The sequence below is a fragment of the Diceros bicornis genome, chromosome 13 (assembly GCF_020826845.1).
Source record: "Diceros bicornis minor isolate mBicDic1 chromosome 13, mDicBic1.mat.cur, whole genome shotgun sequence".
NCBI lineage: Eukaryota > Metazoa > Chordata > Mammalia > Perissodactyla > Rhinocerotidae > Diceros > Diceros bicornis.
This window is the reverse complement of record NC_080752.1, coordinates 36,870,273-36,887,296: the sequence shown is the minus strand read 5'-3', so window position 1 is coordinate 36,887,296 and position 17,024 is coordinate 36,870,273. Positions and strand designations below refer to the sequence as shown.

The following is a 17,024-nucleotide window of genomic DNA, read 5'->3' as shown; positions in this document are numbered from 1 at the left end:
GTAGAGTCACAGCAGGTCCAGAGGAGGGGTGTGGCAACCCCCTGGGTGTGACCTGCTATGAATCTCTCCCCCCAGCTAAGAAGAGTCTGCACTGGACCCTTCATAGATTAATAGTGTGGATTCCATTCATTCATTCAACAAACATTTATTGAGTACCCGCTGGGTGTCAGGCGCTGTTCTGACCAATCCAGGCACTACAGTAACCAAAACAAAGATCCCACTTCACGGATTGACATCCTAGTGGAAGGAGACAGATAACGAACAACACGCATAATAAATGCTTAGTCGTAAAGTCATCATTGCTATAGAAAAAAAAGAAAATGTAGATCAATATGAAGGGAATCGGGGGGGAAGGGGAGTCTTTTTCCCTCCCCAGAAACAGAAAAGTAATACCACCCACGTATAAGGTTCCCGCTATGTTCCAGGGGCTTTATTCTATTATTCCTACCTCCACAATAATGCTGAGAGGTAGCTTTAAACTGGGGCTCAGAGAGGCCAAGGGCCTCACCCAAGGTCACCAGCAGCAAGTGATCAAGAGGAACTGAAACCCGGGTCTGCCCAACACTCAAGGCAGAGAAACCTCAAGACCCTGCCACACCCCTCACCCACCCCTAAGCCACTATTTGGCACTCAGAGCCCCAGGGTGGCCCACAGATGGGTCTGTGCAGCAGGAGGAGGCCACCTGCACCACGGTGACCATTTCTGCTGTGCCCCAAGAACAGGATGTGGAAGACCAAGCACTGGACTGACAGTCGTAAAGACCAGACCTGGGATGCCATCTCTGCTGCTCACCAGCTCTGTGGACTTGGGACCAGCGGCTGCATCTCCTTGGGTCACCGTTTTCTCCTCTGCAATAGTTAGCAGAGCAATAGCAGCCACCTCACAGGGTTGTGGAGGGATGAAATGACACTGGTGTAATCTGTAAACTTTATGGTACTATATCACCACTAGCTGTTGGCCTCAGTGTTCCCATCTGTGCAATGGGAAGGCACTCTGCTCTGCTGTAACTCCTTCAGCCCAGGGATTCCTGATGCGAGCAACAGCAAACCTGAGGGGTGCCGTGTAGAACACACTTTGGAGCCCAGGGCTCTGGGTTCATAATCCTGATTCTGCTACTTGCTCTGTGAGTTTGGCAAAGCCTCTTAAATTCTCTGCTACTATGAAATTGAGGTAGTGGAGATGTGAACAGAATGAGTATTTAAACTATTTTACACAGAGGAGGTGCTTGATAAATTTTAGCTTTGTAAAACTTAGTAGATAGCGGCATAGACTATTACTCCCTCTGCTTTACCTGTTGCTGTAATGTTTCATATCCTTTATTTTCTAAAAAGACCTAAAGAAAACATGACAAAAATGTTAATATTTGTTCATTCTGGCTGATACAGTCACAGATGTTTGTTATATTATGATCTGTACTTTGCTATAATTAAAAAATAATTTTTTCAAGATTGGACCTGGGTAGTGGTGCCACCTTGTGGTTACCCTGTTATTATCGTCAATTTAAGAACTTCTCAGAAGTTGCATGTGTGTGCTCCTAAATTTATCATTTCCGTCATGGAATAATAAAGCCCTACACTTCCTTAACATTTCAGAGCAGAGAGGGACCTTCAAGGATGCTTAGCCTTTGCTTGACTACTTCTAGCCACGGAGTGCTCTCTCCCTAGAGGAGAAGGCTGGTGCCACAATGAGACAGCTGAGTCTTAGGAAGCCCTCCGCCCCAGACCCCCATTCTCATCGGTACATCAAGGACCAAGGAGAGCTCCTCATTACAGAGATGGAGAAACCAAGGTCCAGAGATGTTGTGGGGCCTGCCCAATGCTGCTCACTGAGGGCATTGACCAACTGGGTAAACTCCATGAGGGCAGGGATTTGTCTGTTTTATTCGCTGCTGCATCCTCAGCACATATCGGGCTGTCAATATATATATGTTCAATGAATGAATGAACAAAACTATCAGCCCAACCACCAGCTGTTGTGGGCCATTCATTCTCGATCATTATAATCATGGCTGACATTTATCGTGGTCTCTCTCTGCCAGGCACTGTCCCAAGGTCTATTTGTACACTGATTTATGTAAAGCTCACCGCGACCCTGACAGGGAGGAAGGTAGGGTCATTATTCCTCATTTTACTGATGGGAAAACAGCCTCAGAGATCTTAAGTGACTTGCTCAGGATTACACAGCAAGGAAGTGGCCCAGCCAGGATTTGAACTCAGGCCGACTGGATTTTCCCAGAGGCCTGGAGCAGGGGAAGAAAACTGGTTGCGAGTTGTTGGCCCCACACAGGCGAACAAGGCGCGGAAACCGGCACTAATTACCCGCCCATCCGGCGAGGGGCCGCGTTGACAGCGCTGCGTGTCACTGTTAATCCCTTGTTAAGATTTTTAACTCCTCCACCCGGGGAGGGGAATGGCGGAGGGGGAGCCGCAGTTTTTTTTCTGGCTGTCTTGGCGGTTCAGTTTGAGGTTGGCGAGGAGAAAAATTGGCAGTCACTGCTCCGCGGCTCACTCCCATCGGCAAGCTGGCGCAGCCAGGGATGCTCTCCTAGTCTCTCGACTCTGGCTCCTCCCACCCGCTCCTCCCACAGCCAATCAGCAGCGCCTCTCCCGCGTGGCCCCGCCTCTCCCCCGTGGCCCCGCCTCTCCCCCGGGGCCCCGCCTCTCCCCCGTGGCCCCGCCTCTCCCCCGTGGCCCCGCCTCCCCATGCGCGCGGCCCGTGCCCCACTCCGGCCTCCATCCTCTGCTGCCTGGACGACTGCAGTTTCCAGCGGGTCTCCAGCCTCCCCCTCCTCCTCCCATGAGACTTCTTTTAGTCTCGCTGAACCCAGCTCTGCGCAGACACTCCCAGGGCTCTTACTGCAAAGAGGGAGGTCTGAACTCTGGCTAGCAGTCCAGGCCTGCCACCAGCCGCGCCAACCCACCTTCCTGCTTCCTTTCCAGCAAGCCTCTTACTAATTTCTTTATGTATCTATGAATTTATACCCTGCCTTGTTCCGTCACAGGATGGAGGCGGCTCCTGACCAAGGAGCTCAGGGTGGAGGAGCTCTTGCCAAGACAGTGGTCCGGTCTCAGAGGTCCAGCACCAAGGACACCGCCCCAGGAAGCCCTTCATGTGGACCTGGTCTGAGTCCTCAGAAGCCACGCAGCACTTTCTCTCTGCCCTCGAGTCAGTCCTCACCTCCAGCCGTTTAGAAAGACGATGAATATGGCCAGGGCTTGTCCCCACCAGACTGAGGGCGTCACTGAAGTCTGCACGCAAGAGGATACCACAACCCAATTCCACGTCAAGGGACGCAGCGCCACCATGGAGGCTCATGCAAGTTGTCCTGCACGACTGCAAGAAGTCCCCGTCTGGAGTTGGGAAGTAAACCTGTTCGCAGTGCAGAGCAGCCATGAAGGGAAGGCGTGGGTCCCCAGGGGAAATCGTGTCATACATAACCGTCGTGACTAGAGGGCGCCAGAACAGACTCCTGGGGCCGCTGCTCCCCAGCCTGGGCAAATCCCTCCCAGGGCATGAAGGCCCTGTTTTCTCATTTGCAAAATGAGGATTTTCCATGGATTAGAAATAACCTATGTGAGTTGCCCGGTACGTGGTGGTAACTGCAGGTGTGCGAGGAAGAACGGGGGGGGGGGGGGGGGTGGTCATAGCCCTCAGCCACACCACCAGCCCTGCCCTTCTCAGCGGAGAATGTGAGGGGACCCAAGCTCAATTGCACAGGGGTAATGATACCAAATTTGTGGGGTCACTGTGGGGAGAAGACTCCAGCGGTGTCCAGCACCCGGCCCAGCACACAGCAGGTGATTAACAAGTAGCAACTACTAAGGCTTTGCTGAGAGCAGACCCATTAGGCAAGACTGCCTGGCGCCAGTCCTGTGGGTGACATTTCTTAACTATGACCCTGGGCAAAGGACTGGGTCCGTCTGCACTCAGATGCCGCATCTGCAAAACGAGAGCAGTATCAGCATCACAGCGCAGCGGTGCGGATTACGAGTTAATGTATGTCAAGTCCTCAGCACAGCACCCACCCTGTGTATTAATGTGTAACCACTGGTTTGTCCATTTCCCCTGTCCCGGGCCAGGCCAGGTGGGGGTCCAGGGAAGGGCTGATGCTGGCTCACACTGAGGGTGAGAAAGAGACGGCATGCGTCAAGCCCAAGGGACAAGGTCAAAGTCAGAAAGGCCCAGTTCTGGAGGCAACCAAGGCCAGAAATGGGCACCCAAGAGGTAGGAGCCAGCGTGCACACGGCAGGAAAGTGGGAGGGCCACTAGGGGGCAGGGAGGGGCTGCTCAGGGCTCACAGGGCGCACAGGGCAGCCTCACCCCCTCCCCCTGGGCCTCGCTGCCGGGCCCCTCGGGGAACCCCGGGCCAGCAGAGCCGGCCAGTGAAGAAGAGGACACAGGCATTGAACGAATTTATTCATGAGAAAACTCGGGTCCGTCAGGGAGACAATCTACTGGTCACAAGCTCCAGAAGCTCTTGTCACAACTGCCGTGGGGGCTGGCACCCCAGGCAGGGGGCTGGCGGGCAGTTCTGGGTACTGCCCGCCTGCCCTGCCCTCCCCCTGGTCCCCGCGCCCCCTCTAGGGTTAAAGTGCAGCTGGGAGGGGGTGGGGGTGGGACTGGGCAGCTGGAGAGAGGCCTCAGCTCTAGCCCCTGCTCCTCCCGAGTCCATCCCACCCAGGTCCCTCCTTGGAACCTCTGGGTCTTGGAACCTCCCCACTGTCAGATATCTAGAAAGAGCTCCCCAGGAGGGTAGGGCTGGCTCCATCAGCTTTCTGAGGGGCCCAGAACTTCGGGGGCAGTGGGAGGCACTAAGAGCTCAGAGATGGAGCGGGAGACAGTTACTCTTCTTCAGTGATGGTCTGGGGAGTCATCCCCTCCCCCTGGCCCAGGAAGGTTCCTCCCTTGCCTCCCTCCACCCCCTGGAAAGCGAAGGATGCCAGAAAGGCCCAGAGAGCCTGGCTCCCAGCTCCAGGGCCATGAGTCAGCAGGGTCCTGCCCAGGCCTGACTCCCAACCACGCCATCTAGAGAGGGCCACTTCAGCGCCACTGGGGAGAAGCTGCCCTGGGGATGGGAGGCCTCTGGGGAAGCCTGTGGGGCCCAAGTTTCCTGCTTCTGCTAATGTCTTCCTGGCCGGGACCCAGCCCCTCCCTCAGGGCTGCCGCTGGCCTAGTGCCCACCCTCAGCTCAGGGCCCCAGCGCCACCACCTGCACCCCCAGGGGCCCCGCCCCGCCAGGGCTGTGTGGGCCTTAGCCTGGCTCCCGCCATCTTGGATGGCCTGACCCCCCCCTCAGCAGCTTAGCCAGCCTCCTCCCCCTCCCCAGGGCACATCTCCAGGAGGCAGAAAGGAGGAGAATCCCCCTTGGAAAAAGAAGCCTGAAGTCGTCTGCTTCCTCCCCCCCTGAATATATTAAATTGTGCAGCTCGCTCCAGCCCCTCCCTTCAGACCTCCATGGCAACTGGAAAGCATTCCAAGTCCAAGTCTGAATCCAAGTCCATCCAGTGCCAGAGGGGGGCTTCAGCCTCTCCCCCACTCCCCCCCAGGAGGGCGAGACCCCACATGCCACAGGGGATGAGAGGGGAGGATGAGCCGGGGCCTCAGTCCTCAGCCCCCTCTTCCTCGGCATGGGGGGCCCCGGGGGGGTCCTCGGGCTCAGGGGTCTGCCCGCCGGGGTGGGGGTGAGGGTGGAGGTGGGGGTGGGCGCCAGGCTGGGGGCCCGGCGCATCCTCGCCCTGCACGTAGACGCTCAGCCCCTCGTGACTGGGCTCCTTGCCGCACGCCTGGCAGCTGCAGTGCAAGATCTTCTCCACCAGCTTGTCCACCCGGGGCACGTCCTCGTGGCCAGGGCACTCCAAGGTCACCTGGGTGGGGCAGGAGAGAAGGGGAGAGACGTTGCCAAGCCCTGCGGCAAAGCAGGGGGGCCCCCAGGGTAACACTCCCCACAGGACCAAGAGTCCCAGAGACCCCAGAATCCTGGGCCCACCTGTGACACCCCAGTTAGCTCCGAGGGCCCATCGGGGGAGGGGGACGGGGAGTTGAGCCCCTGCAGGAGCCACTCGACTTGTCTCCTTACAGTCCCGCCACCTTCCCATCCATTCCCTCACGGCCGCCGGAGGGCACCCTGGGGGAAAAATCCAACATGGCCTGGCCCTGCCTAAAATTCCCCTCGATGCTCCCCACTGCACTTGGAGAAGAGTCCTGACTCCTTACTAAGGCCAGGACCTTCAGGCTGCCCCGGCGGACCCCTCCACCCCTCACCTTGTGCTCCCGCCAACTCTGTGCTACCTGATCTGCCTGAGACTTTGCACATGCTGTTCCCTCTGCCTGGAAGGTCCTCGCCCAACCCATCCCCTACAAAATGCCCCAAACTTTGCCCAGTTAACTTCAACTCAACCTCTGGATCTGAGCCCACACATCACTTCCTCAAAGCCCCTCCCAACCCCCTGCCCAGCTGAGGTTCACCCTGGGCAAGCCCCCTTGGCATCCTGCTCTTCCCCTGTTGTCACACTTCTAGTTGCCCTTCCTTGCTTCTCTTTCCCTCCTTCCTTCCACAGAGCACCTACTCCAGGCCAGCTCTGGGGACACAAGGGCAGGCATAGTCCTTCAAGGAACTCAGAGTCTACTGGGGGAAACAGACTTGTCAAAATTACCCAAATGCAGATGGAAAACTGTAAATGTGATGGATGCTCAAAGCAGAGGCACACAGTGCTCACGGGGTCGGGAAAGAGGCCCTGAGAAAATGCTGCTTGAGCCAAGAGCAGAAGAATGAACAAAGTTAACTAGGTGAGGAGGAGGAGAAAGGTATTCCAAACAGGGACAAGAGCATGTGCAAAGGCCCTGTGGTGGTGGCAAGTAGACTAGGTAGGAGAGACTGAAAGTAGAAGAGTTGGTGTCAAGGGTCAAGCTAGCAAAGGTGAGAGAGGCAAGATGGAGCTAGAAAAATTGGTGAGCCAGACCACATTGGGTCTGGCAGGGCACGGCCAAGATTTTGGTCTCATCCTATAACAATGGGAAGCCACTAAAAGGATTTCAGCATGTGACTGACAGCAGAATGGACCTTCAGAGAGATCCCTTGTCCTGTACATGCTGGGGTCAGACTCATGAGCCATCACACGGCAAGGACCCTGTCTGTCTCCCCAGCACAAGCCTTGGAGCCTGAATGCAGTGGGGCCTTCCGAAGCACGGTGGCGAAGGCCGGGCAGGGCGGGCAGCGGTACTCACGATCTCCCACATGGACTGGGCTGGCATGCACGAGTCACAGTGCACCAGGGACTCTGTAGACTGCGGGAAGGTGTTGGGGACGCTGTAGCTGAAGCACTGTCCCAGGCACGCCCTGCGGGGGGAGAGGCCACCGCGCCCGGGTCACTGCGGCGGAGGCAGGGATGGGCAGCCCTGTCCTCCTCCTCCCTCCCAGGCGCCTGTCTCCCTCCCCCACCCCGCCCGGCTCCCACCTGTTCTGGATGGACTTGGCCTCACAGCCGCTGTGGCCCACGATCTGGGTGATGTTCTTTGCCTCGCACCAGGCGCTCTTGTCTGGGAACAGGGCCAGCTTGTTGATGGGCGGGGGGGCGGCCAGCAGCATGGTGGGGAGGACAGCCCCCACCAGGACCCAAAGCATCGTGCCCGCGGCCTGTAGAGCCCTAGAACTGAGCACAGACTGCACGTGAGGCCAGCAGGGCCCGGGAGGCTGGGCGGCGGGGGACGGCAGTGTTACAAGCATGGACTCCGACACCTGACGGCCTGGGTTCAAATCCCGGCTCCACCACTTACGAGCCTAGCACAACCTTGGACAAGTTACTTCTCCTTTATGTTTTTATTTATTTATTTTTTTGTGAGGAAGATTTTCCCAGAGCTAACATCTGTTGCCAATCCTCCTCTTTTTGCTGAGGAAGACCGGCCCTGGGCTAACATCCGTGCCCATCTTCCTTTACTTTATATGGGATGCCGCCACAGCACAGCTTGATAAGCGGTGCATCGGTGTGCTCCTGGGATCCGAACCTGCAAACCCCGGGCCGCCGCAGTGGAGCGCGCACACTTAACCGCTGCGCCACCGGGCCAGCCCCATTTCTCCTTTATGAACCTCAACAACGGGCTGCTAACAGTATGTGCATCAGATGGGTATCACGAAGATTAAATATTACATGAAAAGTTCTCAGCAGAGAGGCTAGCACGTAATAAACACTCCGTGTGTGTTAGTTATTTCTATAACTTACTATGTAGCTTTGAGCAAGTGACTTTTTATCTCTGTGCCTCAGTGTCCTCACCTAAAAAGACAGGGATGGTAACACTGTGGATGGCCAAGGACGGCTACAATTCCTGAAGACAACACTCAGTTTCCAAGGACATGCTGAGTGTTGACCGATTACTAGCTCCCTTCTCACTCTGATGTCGTGGATCCTCCGGGGAACACAGAACAAGGCCCCCCAGTGCCTGCCCCAGAGGGCCTGGCCACCCAGACGTCTCCCAGACATGCTGCCACGGCTGTCGGCTTTCTGATTCAGGAAGCTAACCTCCATCTTCATGTCACTGTCAATTCTTGTGCCACCTTGGCTGGCTGGACCTCAGGCAAAAAAACTAACCCCAAACTAGACTGTATTTATTTTTTGGATGCCCCCTCAGAGCGTCGAGCCCTGAGTCTACACACACGTCATTATCACCAGCTCCATCCTAACCAGAGTCAAGCAAGAAACAAGCCAAGCCAAGCGCCTGACCTTCTGCAAACTGGCTGGAACAAGATATTAAGGCAATACCAGAATTTGCCAGAAGGTGGTGCTGCAGGGCAGAGTGAGCGTCAGAAGGACTCTGCTCAGAGGGGGCTCTCCCAATGTTGTCTCCCACCTTCTGTAGGTTTTGCCCACCACCCCCCTCAAAAACCGTGGAGGAGGAAGGCTCTGGAGAGATTCGGAAATGAGGGCAATGCCCACACGAGGGTCCTTTGGGGACAGGACACCGGGGAAAGGGCGCTGGCCTGGGAGTCAGGAGTCCACACACGCTGACCTGGTCCAGTTCAGTCAGTCTGGGATTCTGCGTCTTGGGACAGTTCCCAGAGGGGCCTGGGTGGGGCTGAATCGGGAGAGAGGCCAGGGGCTGTCCCACGGGTCCCCCAGCCGCCCAGCACTAGACTTGGAGGTGGGCATCCCATTCAGAACAATCCTACCCTCAGCCCACCTTCTGTAAGTACCTTGTGAAGTGTCTGGGGAGGGGGAGAGGTTGGGGGGGTCTTGCTGGTTCTGAGGTGGGCAGGCTCAGCTGGGCTTGCGGGGAGGGCCCAGGCCAGCCTGCAGGGCTGTGAGCACCTCCACAGCCCTCTGCTCTCTCCGTCCACGGGTCCCCTCAGCTCCCGCCCCTTCTCCCTGCAGGAGGTCTCTGGAAACAGAGAACCGTGTCCCATCTCCCTGGATCCCAATGCCTGCATGATCCCTGCTCCCAGCCCAGCAGGGAGGGGTGAAGCAGGCAGGGCAGTAGGAGGCAAGGCCAGATGGCCTGCCCACCCCAAGTGAGTCTGTCACGACCCAGGCTCTCACCCACACATTTCCGGTCTTGCTCACAATATTGACAGCAAAGCCCATGTTTTCAGTACAACCACATCCTAACAAAATAGAATGGACTTCTTCCTAACTGGCAACCTAACTAATTTTTCAACAAGCTTAGCATCCTGGAGGCTTCCTCAGCCCAAGGGAATCGGCCTCTGAGTCAGGGTCTGACCACAGCACACCAGAAGAGGCCCCGTAGGCCCCCCCGGGGCCAGAGTTCCCTGGGCCCTCCCCAGGCTGGACTGGCCTCCTAGAGAGCTCCGAGAGGCCAGAGGACTTTTGTCCTATACCTGACCCCACCACCGTTCCGCAGAAGGTCAGGGCAGGTGGGCCAGGGAGGTGACTAGGGCAGGCCGTGATGTTCAGGTCTCCTTAGGACTTGAGACTGGGACTGGGATTGTAACGAGAGCAGCCTGGAGAGGAGCACCGGGTCTGATGCGGAGCTGGAATCAGGAGAGGCTAGAATTGAGGCGATGGACCAGGACCCAGCTAAGGGGGAGCCGAGCTGACACTGGGGTTGAGGTTAATAACCAGGGTCACTGGGAGATGGGATAACAGTGAGTTTTTTAGGGGAGTCGCTGGCCCGGAGGATGGGGCCTCATTATTAGGGTCATGTTGTGACAGAAGCTGAGGAGAAATGAGACAAACCGAGGCAGAAGGCCTCCCTCCTTGTCTTCCCCCCTTGCTAGTACACAGCAGAGAGTTAATCCTAAGGGCCAGCTGTGCCCCCCGAGGGGGCGCTGTAACCCCACTCGCCAGGCCCGGCCGGCCAGGACCTCAGAGGAGAGGGTGGGGCCACACTCAGCTCCCCCAGGCCGGCGGCCCTGAGCTCCAGCAGACTGCCCAGCTCCCAGCAGAAGATGGCCCCTGGAGTCCCCTACGTTCAAGTCCCAGCCCTCCCACCCAGGAGCTGCGTGACTTCCGGAAATAAAGTCACCTCTCCACACCTACCTACCTCAACCCTGAAACGGGGAGCATGGCACTGTCCTTGGAGAATGACCGGGAGGATGCAATGAAAGCAGCCAGCACCCAGCAGACGGCCAGCTCAGGCCAGTTCTCCCCCCGGGGGATCATGGGAAAGGCTGGGCAGGCCTCAGAGCCCAAGCTGAACACCCGAGCAGGAGGTAGGAGGACGCCAGGCTAGTCCCTCCACACACGTCTGCCATCAGGACACACCCACCGCCCTCCTGCCCTCACACCCAGCCCCCAAGAAGCCCGGCTGCCCTCCCTTCACACTGCGGTGGGCGCTTTGCTAGCAGGTTTTATTTTTTGTTGGTTTATGCTTTTTTGTTTTTCCAAGGAGCAACTCAGCTAAGTTCTTTTACACAGCAGTCAGACCTTCCTTCTTGAGACTCAGAGCCTCGCCCACAGATTCTCATCCCTTCCTCTCCGCCCTGAAGGTCACACAGCAAGTCATGGGACTCCCACAATGCCAGGGTGGGAAGGGGGATCCACCTGCCCCCAGCGAGCCAGGCCGAGCAATGCCCTTGCCCCGGGTCATGCGGTTCAACGCTTGTGTACTGAGCACCTTCCAGGAGGGCGGAGAGGGAGGCGAGGGTGAGGACAGGGGAGCTGGGGTCCCAGACTCTACGCCCCACCAGGAGCTCAGAGCCTCGAGGGGGAGGTTGAGGGAGGTGGGTAAGAGGAAGCAGTTGCTCAGAGACAGCTGTAAGGGGCAGAGGGTAGAGATTCCTCATTCTGGATTTAAGACAGGATTACAATCAGTTCCCAATGGTGGGGAGAGGAAGGGAGCTCCTGGCTGAGGGACCTGCGTGAGCAGGGGATCTATTGCCATCAGCCCAGCGCACCCTCCCCCTGCCTCGAAGTCACAAGAGCTGGTTCTATCTGGGGACTATGCACTATTCTAAGGGCTTCACATACATTCATTTATTCAGTCCTTACAATAACCTAGTGAGATAGGTTTATGTCCCCCATTTTACAGATGAAGAAACTGAGGCACAGAGAGGTTGAGATTTATTCGAGCTTACACGTTAGTAAACAGAACCGAGATTTGAACTGGACAGTAGCAGGGTAACAACCAGCTACCTCTGCAGATGGTCCACAGAGGAGAGAGCAAGAAAGGGAGGAAGAGAAGGTGTCCGGGGAATCCGGGGATGGCCCGGAGTGGGCATGAGACCTGGGGCAGGCTGTGCATCTCACCCCTGTGAGCGCTCGATGCGCAGCCACCGCCTGGGTTGGAAGCTTGGGAGCCCCTTGGCGCAGAGTGCAAATCCCCCTGCCAAGGCCCCTGCAGATGAGCATATGGCCATGGCAGACCCTGTCCTCAGAGCCTCAGGACGGGTACGAGGCTGCCCTTCCTCAGAGTCGTGGCGAGGCTTCTACGAGACCGTCCTCAGCCCAAGGTGGGGGGCTTCTTACCACCCCACCGTCCACTCCCAAATCCACCCCCTCCACATCCTCAGAGGCCTCGGGCAAGCACCTGACACACTCTGAGGCTGCCGAAAACAGAGAAAGGAAGTCCCAGGGGCACACTGACTGACCCATTCCAGCACCATAGAAACTGAGACGGAGGTCAAGGAAGGGCCCCCGTGTCTCCCACATCAGGGAAGAGGGCAGAGAACAAACACAGGAGACCTGCCTCGGGAAGGGGAGGGAGTGGGGCAGCAAGAACGCAGGCTTCAGGGTCCGGCCTTTGGGGTCCTCTACTTTTCCACACCTGCCAGAACCTAGCACCTTCCCTGGGATGCACCAAAAACTCAGATGCCCAGGCCCCAGCCCTGGATGTTCTGACCCCACAGGTCTGGGATGTGACTCAGGCATCTGTAGGGGCTCCCACAGGATTCTGAGGCCCAGCCAGGTCGGGAGCTATGGCCCCCCAACTCCTCAGAGAAGGGTCCCGCATAACAGCACTACTGCCAGGGGCCACCCACCCCACTGCCTGGATTCTAGTGCCTGGAATCAGGTCTTCTATTCACCAGAGGGGCCTCGATTTCAAGGGAGACGTCAGGCCCACACCACCCACTGTGCAACCCTTCCTACAGCAAAGACTCAATTTTGTATAACAAGTGAACAATTGCTCCCTACTTCCTCTTTTGGGTAAATCTGAATATTCAGGGTTGCTTAAGGCCAGGTACACCCCCAGCCTCCCTTCTCTCTCTCTCTCTCTCTCTCTCACACACACACACACACACACACATACACACACATACGCACGCAAAGGGCAGGGTCTGGGTCTCCTCCATTCTCCACAACTGACTGACAGACCTGGGTTCAAATCCCAGCTCAGCCACTTTAACCTTTCTGTGCCTCAATTTCCTCATCTGCCATATGGGGACAGCAGTAATACCCACCTCACAGGGCAGCTATGAGAAGTAAACTGAAGGGTGCCTGGAAGCCTCTGGAGAGGGCGCTTGTCAAGGGACAAGCCCTCATAGACGTCACCATTAGCGCCACTCGTCCTCCCACAACTCTGCCCACGCCCTTCTGCCTCCTACACTCCCCCCCAGATCCTGGGTGGGTCCTGAGATCTATATCCAGGGTTGCATCTGCCCGGATGCAACTGGATTTAGGGTAAACCTGAGAGGAAATGCAAGCAAATGAGATGATGGCTGGGAAAGGGTTTTATAAACTGTTGAGTGCTGCTCAACACTCGCCTGCCAGGGTGGGAGTCAAGAGGAAGAGCCCACTCAGACTCAAATCCTCAGCCACTGACTGAAGGGACAGGGTCCTGGAAAGACCAACCCACTTTGGAATCCAACTTGGAGAAAACAGGCTCCGCCTGGCTGCCAGGCTGCGCAGGCCGGGTGCAGAGGGTGTGGCATTGGTGGCTGCAGCCCTCGGCCTGGGGATCAGCAAGGGTGGGGCAATGGCTACAGGTCTTGGAATGAGTGCAGGGACCTCCTTGAGGGGTGCAACTGAAAAGGTTGCCCTGGAAGGGGACAAGGCAGTGTCAGACCCCAGCCCTGTCAGCTCAGCAGGGCTTCCTGGGCCCGCTCTGGGGTCCAAGGACGAGTTCAGGCCCAGGCTCACCCACTGACTCTGTGTGCCTGCAGGCAGGACAGTCGAATGGTTACAGACCCAGCCACCGACCACTTGCTTCACCTCCCTTGGCCTCACGTTTGCCCCCTGTAATGGGGAGCGTGGCCTGGGAATGTCCATTTTAGCAGATTCCCTCAAGGGGAGGCTGGCACCAGCCTGTGGCTTAAGGCCGCCGTGATTCCATGACCCCAGTCTCACCACAGGGTGGCTTCCTTCCTTCCGTCAGCGCTGGCAGAGCATGAACCAACTGCCCAGGGTGCGGACTCACAGGGCCAAGCCCATGCCCCAAAGGCCTCTGCCAGGCAGCTCCACGTTCCTGGCTACAGCCCCCAACCCAAGCCACCGCCCTCCTGCCCGCAGACCAAAAGCTGTCTCCAAAACAAGTCTATGCTAATGAGCTGCTGCAGGCTGGCCTACACATCTGCTCAGCAGAAGTCCCACTGCAGAACTCACCAGCATCCCTGCCCACTCCCGCAGCCTCAGACCCCTGAGGTTGGGGGTGGGGGGAAGGGGCTAAACTCAGTCTGAAATTTCACTTTTCAAGATCGAGGCTATATTCGCGGCTAATGCAGAGCACTACTTCCCCCGCCACCCCTCCAGCACACAGGCCCAAGAGAAAGAGGGCCAGCTTGCAGGGGTGAAGGGTGAAGGGAGGGGGTCACCAAGGAAATGCTGCAGCCTTGCATTTTCTTTGGCCCCAACTAAAGGCAAACCACACCCAAGCAGCCCCAGCATCTGGGGGAGTTTCAGGAGGCTGGTAGTTTCCACAGTAACAAAGGGCGAGGGGCTTCTTGTTGACAAATTGCTTCCCCACCCCCATGGCCGGCCAGCGCCCAGCCTTTGGCCTGGAGCCCTGACCTCTGTTTTCCTGGGGTTCCCGTAGTTACAGGCTGGTGTCCTCCAGCTGGCCGAGGGCCTCAGAAAGCCTGAAAATGTGCCCTTCTTCCCTGATGCCCACCAAGCCCCCGGCCTCGCCAAGAGAGGCAGCTGCCCCCTTTACTGCGGCTTGTAAAAGATCAGAATCGCCCCGCCCAGGGAGCGGGGCGGGCAGGTGGCCGGCAGTACGGCCCTGTTGTCCAGGCCGCCTTGCGGGGGTGGAATTCTTGAGAAAACTGAGCCCCCGGAAAGGCTGGCTCCCCCTGCCCCAGACTCAATTCCAGGGGGATGACCCAGGCCAGGCCCCGGGGGCAGGCGGAAGGCGGGGGGAGGGTTTCGCTTCTTTACCCGGTCTAGGAAACTATTCATGAACCCCACCGGGGGCCCGTGCCTCCGACACTGCAGGATTGTCTGGATTTGAGGGTGGGGGATCAGGGAGATGCAGAGAGACTCCCACAGAGGGGCAGAACGGAGAGACGGAGAGAAAACATAAAGGCAGAGACAAACCCAGGGAAGCTGAAAACGGAGGCAGGAGGGGAGAAACAGAAAGAAAAGGACCCGAGGAGGCAGAGAAACAGGGGCAGAGACGGAGAGACAGAGGCAGACAGAGGCAGGCAGAGAGACAAAAAGGAGGCAGAAACGGACAGGAGTGCAGAGGCTCGCGGCGCAGCGCGGAGAGGCCCGGGCAGAGGCGGGGGACGCGCAGCCCCGGCGCCCGCGCGGCCCGACCCGCCCTCGACCCGCCCGGCTTTCCTCGGCCACGCATCTCCCTCCCTTTCTCTCTTGGCCGCGGAAACTCCTACCAAGAAATGGAAACCCCAGGCCAGTCTGGGGACGGGCTCAGGGCGCAGCGGTGCCCCTAGCCACCCTGTGCCGCGCCCACGTCCCCAGCCCCGGCGCCCCGAGGCACCCGCCCGGCCCCCTGGGCTCCCGGGCTCGGCGGCGGCGCCTCCGCACCGTGCCCGGGGCCGCCGGACGCGCCGGAGGGCGAAGCTCGCGGCCGGGGGCGCGGCCCTTGCGGCCGAAGCCTCTGGAAGCTGGGCGCCCGCGTGCCGGCCCGGGTGGGACTTACCGCGCGCGCGGCGGCGGCGGCGGCGGCGGGGAGCGCGGCGCGCCCGCCGGTTCCTGCGGAGCTGTCTGCGGGCCGCGGCGGGGAGAGGCCCGGCGCCCGCGGGAGGCTCGGGGAGGCGGCCGGCAGGGCTGGCGGCGGCCCCGCGAGGCTCGGCTGGGCTGCGCTGCGCGCCGTCTGCGGCCCCGGGCGGGCGCGCGGTGCGGGGGAGCGGCGAGCCGAGCGGCTCCGACGTCAGGGGTGTCTCCGCTCCAAATAGGGAGCGAGGGCGGGGGCAGCGGAGGGAGGGACGCGAAAGAGAAAGGGCGGGCGGGCGCGCACGGCCGCTCCCTCCGGGCGCGCAGGAGGGGGCGCCTCGGCCGCCCGGAGCCCCGGCCCCTTCTCGCCACCCGCCCGCCCGCCCGCCCGTGAGCCTCGGGCCAGGCTTCGGCGCGGACCGACGGCGCGGCGGGGCAGCTGGCGCCCCCACTCTTTCCAAAGCGCCCTCCGCCGGGTTTCTCTACGCTCCGACTTCTCTCCGCCTAACTTTTTCCGAGACTGGGCCGTCAGGCCGTGCCAGGCCTCGGGGTAACAAAGATGGAGGTGTGCCTTTTTGTGGGAACCGGGCATTGCAGACTTGCTCCGAGGGTGTGGCGCTCCAGTCCACCGAGTCTCGACACCAGGAGACTCAGGAGACTGTCCTCCCTCCGCGGTCCTGGGGAGCGCCCAACCTATCCGCTCCCGGGCATGCGACCCGGTCAGGTGTGTGCTCTGGGTACCCTATGTCGCTCGCCCTCCGCCCATCCTCCCCTCGGCTCAGACACTTGGCTTAAGCATCCAGAGAAGGGTCTGAGATCCCCAGGAAGGACTATTCGGAACGAGAGCGCCAGATAATAGACTCACTTCTCTGGCTCCTGGGCAGAGCTGAGCTCCCGGCCCAGCGTCCAGCCTCAGCTGGGGGGCACCCACTAATCAGTCTGCACTTGGGCACGTGGGTAGATGGCAGTCGTGTCCTCTCTGTTCTGGGTGCCCAGTGGAGTGAGAAAATAGCTTGACTCCTGGAAAGTAGCAGCCCAGGACTCAATCGTGGGACTTGGAGATTTTGTTTTCTATCATAGTCGTCCGTGTCCATGTATCTTACCCCAAACTGGCTGGAAGCTCCCAGATGGGTGCAGCTCATCTGATGTCAGGAGGTTGTTGAGCATCCTGGGTGGTTCCTAGTGGCCTGCTGATAACTCCATGGTGTGCTCCACCTGTGTGCACTCTCCAAGCCCAGCATGCATCTCCATCCTCCTAGCACTTGCTTATGCTGTTCCCTCTGCCTGGGGTTCCCTTCCCCTCCTTCCTTTCCCCATAAAGGCATTCTTCAAGCACCAGATTGGAAAGCCTTCCCAAGACCCTCAGGTAGCGTCAACTTCTCCCTCCTCCAGTGTGACCACTGTTAACACTAATTTCCCTCTTGTTGTGTACATCTCTGTCCTCCACTCGACCATGAGCTCCTTGAGGGCAGGCGTCACCTGTTTATTTCGGCATCCCCAGTGCTTACGGTGGGGCCAGACAAGGGG

At 58.7% G+C, this 17,024-nt stretch overlaps 1 protein-coding gene across 1 annotated transcript; it reads right to left on the bottom strand.

Annotated features, from left to right (window-relative positions):
* Window positions 1-4,399: 4,399 nt before the first annotated feature.
* Window positions 4,400-16,664, bottom strand: NBL1 (NBL1, DAN family BMP antagonist). The gene is made up of 5 exons (XM_058551933.1): window positions 16,608-16,664; window positions 15,484-16,001; window positions 7,455-7,649; window positions 7,225-7,336; window positions 4,400-5,864 (listed from the first exon to the last, which is right to left on the bottom strand). Exons 1-5 carry the CDS (start codon window positions 16,662-16,664, stop codon window positions 5,601-5,603), a joined length of 1,146 nt encoding a protein of 381 aa, XP_058407916.1. The 3' UTR covers window positions 4,400-5,600.
* Between the last annotated feature and the right edge of the window lie 360 nt (window positions 16,665-17,024).